Source organism: Spodoptera frugiperda, chromosome 14 (assembly GCF_023101765.2).
Source record: "Spodoptera frugiperda isolate SF20-4 chromosome 14, AGI-APGP_CSIRO_Sfru_2.0, whole genome shotgun sequence".
Lineage (NCBI taxonomy): Eukaryota > Metazoa > Arthropoda > Insecta > Lepidoptera > Noctuidae > Spodoptera > Spodoptera frugiperda.
The window spans coordinates 3572215-3577388 of NC_064225.1; the positions used below are offsets into that span (position 1 = coordinate 3572215).

The following is a 5174-nucleotide window of genomic DNA, read 5'->3' on the forward strand; positions in this document are numbered from 1 at the left end:
TGTTTCCAAACAAAGTAGCTTAGGAGAGTAACTAAGCTACTTTGTTTACATGGAAAGATATGTGCTATGCATTGCTTCCCTACAATGGATACATGGCATACTCGCATCGCAGTCCGAGCTGCCCATCTTCCTCGCACAGTTACTTTGCGGTGGCACATCTTCAAAACACATCTTACTTCCACAGCTACATAGTTTGGTAACAGTGGAAACGGTCACTTAATTTCTCAGCTAATCTATTACGTTTTCGTACCATAGCTACATAGCACATCTCTGGTGGAAAAACACTCTAATTATCAAGGAAAAAAGCCATTAAAATTAATAAAAATAGAATATTCTAGGAACAATTTACTTAATTTCTATAATGGATCTCTGCGAAATGTCGTTCCTTTTATTACAATTATGCATAATTAATGAAGGAAATTAGAATTATTCATTGGTATAATTATGAGAATATACGATTATGTTTTTGAAAACGTCTCCTAAGTTTAAGAATTACAATTTACGGCATGAAATAAGGTAAAATTTTTTTTATGGTATAAGCCGGTATACGAGCATACGGATCACCTGATGGTAAGCAATCGCCGCCGCCCATGGATACCTGAAACACTAGAGGCGTTACAAGAGCGTTTGCCTTTTTGGGGTTAGGAATTTAAGGATGTTTGGGAAATCGGAGTTGTGAAGGGGAGTAATTGGTATCCGGTTACCTCACTCACACAACGAAATATACAAGCGTTGTTTCACGTCGGTTTTCTATGAGGCCGCGGTATCACTCCTGATCACGGGCCCATTCGTGCCGAAGCATGGCTCTCCCACCACTTGTTTTTTTTTATTTTTCGTAGTGTACATTATTTTCGCATATAATATACCTATTTTCACATAATCTTTTGGATATCGCCATTATTAGGCTTAAATCATGTAATTACTTCACACAAGTTAAGAAAACTAAAATAAAATCTATCTAGATACAATGCGTGAACTTACCTTAGCATGAACATAGTAAATCCCTAAATAAAACCCTCGTCTTTGACTTAAAACAATACTGTAACTTTACGCTGATTGGACTAGAAGACTAGGGTATTATTTACCCATAAAACTGAAGCAATATTTATCGTCTAAAGAGGCAATAAATTGTTTCATAACATTTAATGTTGTATTGCTAACAAAAGATAAAATGTCTTTCTTTATAGCTGTTTTATGGGACATTCTTGATGACATGGGGTAGTGATTGAACGGATAGCATGTTTTTTTGAGGGTGGAAAATCATCCAATGTGTCTTGAATGGGGCAAGAGTGTCAGTCTCTTACTGACTAAAAACCACCCCGTTCCTACTCCTGCTTTGAGCCGAAGCCCCGGTAACCTGTTACGTTGTCCGCAGCTCTGGATCGGGCATCAGCCCAACTGAGCCCGATATGTGGTGGTCTGCACATAGGTCTTCAGCATATACATTCCAAAATGGCCAATTGGAATCGAACCACATTCCAACAGCTAACTCAGAGAATATCATCAAAATAGGAACCTTTATCAGGTTTTTTTTTTAAAACATCATTAATTAAGTTAAGTAGTCAGCAACTCCGGAGGCTTAGTACGACTTTATTTTACGTTTAACGAAATCAAAACTAATCTGCGTTCGGCTCTCTGATTCGCCGGTGCCAATGACTCAACTAATCAGAGCGGCGAACGCAGTCTCGTCTCGATAAACGTAAAGTAAACTTGTACAAAGCCCTCAGCTTTGTATAGGGGAATAACAATCCCGTAACAAACATATTACAATTTATTATGTCAATTATGATAATCTTAAAATAAATAAACGAACATTTTATCCTCTTATTTAACAAATATATCATTATTTACATGCATGTATATGTATGTATGTCTTGTATATATGATGCGTCATTGCAAAAGATTCCCCGGTACGATCGGCTACGGGATTTCACCTCAGATAATAAGATGAGTATAAATAGTCCAGTCTGGATACTTGAATGCACAGTTCCTTACCTTACCTTGTGAGAAGAACTACCTAACTTCTTAAACAAGTAAGTTCTTGTTATATAAAGTAAAATGTAACGAGTGTTAATAAAATTAGTTGGGTCAATATTGCTACATTAGTCTTGAAATTTCGTCTGACTGGACATTGGAAGTTAAAATGTATTGTAATGGATTTTATTTCACTATAAAGTTTAATTTGTTATGCCAACTTATGTTAAAATAGTACCTGTTAAACGTACTAGATGGCGTTGTTGCACGTTTGCTATTTGTGGTAATTTTATTTGTGGGGTGAATAGATGTTAGGACATTTTGCCAACATTTATTCACTCTGTTCCTGTATCTATTTACCCCGTTTTACCATACATAGGTTTCGCGATCTATATGTGTTCCTTGTTTAATTACATTGCTATACCCATAATACCATACAATACGTTTTGTTCTTTAATTACAGATCAAAATGCAGTCCGCTATCCTACTCTGCTTCGCTGCTCTAGTAGCTTGCACCTACGCCAAGGTGTTCATACCACCCGGTTATCTGGAAACCCACCCAGATTTCAACCCGTACTCTAAGTCAGTACGCCGACCAAGGGATCTGACATGGCATCGCAACGCTGGAAGAGGCCAGATCTTTGGTACTTTGGGAAGCACTGATGATTCTGTATTTGTAAGTTTATAATAATATTTATTTTTATTAAAATAAAAACGATGCCCCACATTAGGATTTTCTCCTGTGTCGTGGGTGCGTTTACAAACATATAAGTTCACATACACATCACGCCCAGACCCGGAACAACAATCTGTGGATTACACAAAGAGTTGTTCCGTGCGGGAATCGAACCCGCGACACGTTGCACGGCGGCCAGTTGCCCAGCCACCGCGCCATCAACAGCCTATAAGTGGAGGTATTCCACATTGGGCACCACACATTCAGAAAACTACATCATCTTGAAGTAGCATAGGCTAAATTTTATACCGATATTCATACGTCATCATAGCAGCTACGTCTATAAAGTGGCCACTACTGACCAAAGACCTCTTCTCGCATGGAGAAAGTTCTATCAATAATCACCACGCTTGTTCAATGCGAAGTCAATTTCAAAATAGGGCCAGGTTTCCTCACGATGTGTTCCTTCACCGTTTGTCAGTAGTATCTAATTAATTAATAAATTATTATCTTAGTACATTATAAATCATAACTGGTGATAAGCAAGATTCACCATATTTACACTATGTTTTTATAGAGAAAAAGGCATGATTTCTAGCCTTTTTTTTGAGGGGGGAAAGTCATCCAATGACTTCTCCCGCCTTAGACGAGGCGAGAGGGACTCTTACTGACTAAAAACCACCCCGTTCCTACTTCTGCCCTTTGAACCGGATCCCCCGTAAACCCGCTAGGTAGTCCGCAGCTCCGGATCAAGATTTCTAGCTTAATACTTAATTGTTACTCTTCTCATATATGTATACATTTAAACCCACAGGGCCGAGGTGGCTACAAGCAGGACATCTTCAACGATCACCGTGGCCATCTCCAGGGTCAGGCCTACGGCTCCCGAGTGCTCGGCGCTAACGGAGACAGCAGCAACCTGGGCGGTCAGCTGCACTGGTCCAATGACAACGCCAGAGCTGCCCTGGATGTCCACAAGCAGATTGGGGGTGGAAGTGGTGTAAGCAGAGCTTGTGATGAACATACTTTAACATAGCATGCGTATCCATTACATGTCTTAAGAATGATTGCCAGCTCGAGTGAAATTTTATTGTTTGAAATAATTTATCCACATTTTTTTATTGTAAACGTATAATCTGTTAAATGAGCAAACGGATCGCCTAGTGGTAAGCAATCACCGAAACAAAGGCGTTACGCGTTGCCGGTCTTTTGGGGGTTAGGCATTTAAGGGTTGTTGGGCAATCGGGGATTAGGATGATTGGGAAGGGAGGTAGACATCACCTTTCAAAATGTATCCTAATATAGGTAGGGACTTCTCCCACCTTGGGTGAGGCCAGAAGGAGTGTCAGACTCTAACTGACTAAAAACCAACCCATTCTTACTCCTGATTTACGAGCTGGAGCCCCTGTAACTCGCTAGGCAGTCTGCAGCTCCGGATATTATAAGTACCTATAATGAAGAAATAAATTAAGTTAATGCTATTTTTTTAATTACAGATGTCTCTAAATGGTGATGGAGTATGGAAACTGGATAAGAACACCAGATTCGTCACTGGAGGCAGTCTGCAGAAGCAATTTGGACACCACAGACCTGACGTCCAAGTCCACGGTGCTATTGAACATGACTTCTGAAGTCTCTAGTCATCTTCATATCATTTGTAAATATTGACATCAATTTTGAAACATTTTACACTACATACCTCTTTTGTCATTTAATTCAATAATTTCATATTTTATGTGCCATGTTGTATTACTTCATTATTTTAATTTCATTTGTCAATTTGTAAATTCGATTAAATTGTAAGTACTAATGTAGGCACTGTATGTAAATATTCACCAAAGCTATAAAATAAATCTGTATAAAACAAAAATGACATTGACTTTTTTATGATTTTCTAATCTTTTAAAGTCTCAACACAACTACAACAACACAAGTACAACACAACAACAACTATCAATCCTAAAATTCTCTCTTCAAGTGTTTTATTGCTGAGAAAAGGACTTATTTCACAGTGTCAAGACAGGCTCGTTGTATGAGATATTACTTTGAATTAATAATGTAATTTATATGAACTATCTGTCACATAAGTTTATCAGGCATTTATATGAAAGTGGTAAAACGGGCGCTAATTGATTCATTATAATCTAACAAAAATACTCTAAACAAAAAAACGCCTTCAGCCAACAAGAAAAAACAAAAAAGAAAAAATACCATCCATTATCTAAACACAAAACACAAAAAAAAAGTTCTGAAACGTCAAATTACACAGAAAATGATTAGGAAAGCGGCCGTCAGATGGAGCTGGGATCCTTATTAACGTCACGCGAAACCAATTAGGGCATTATAAAACCAGAAAATTGGGTTTGTTCACACACCACTAACAATTTTCGACAATTGCATTAGCAATCACGTTAGTCAAAAAGCTTATTAGTATTTTGAGTTACGTTTGTTATTGAAGAAGATCGTTTTGTTTGTGTGTTTAGGCTTTTTTTGTGTTAAATTTTTGTTTTCATAAAGAGTAACG

At 37.9% G+C, this 5174-nt stretch overlaps 1 protein-coding gene across 1 annotated transcript; it reads left to right on the forward strand.

Annotated features, from left to right (window-relative positions):
• The first annotated feature begins 1907 nt into the window (after positions 1-1907).
• LOC118279253 (gloverin-like) lies at positions 1908-4350 on the forward strand. Its single transcript, XM_035598892.2, has 4 exons — positions 1908-2033; positions 2438-2650; positions 3465-3650; positions 4147-4350. The coding sequence occupies exons 2-4, from the start codon at positions 2444-2446 to the stop codon at positions 4279-4281; spliced, it is 528 nt and encodes a 175-aa protein (XP_035454785.2). The 5' UTR covers positions 1908-2033; positions 2438-2443; the 3' UTR covers positions 4282-4350.
• The last annotated feature ends 824 nt before the right edge of the window (positions 4351-5174 follow it).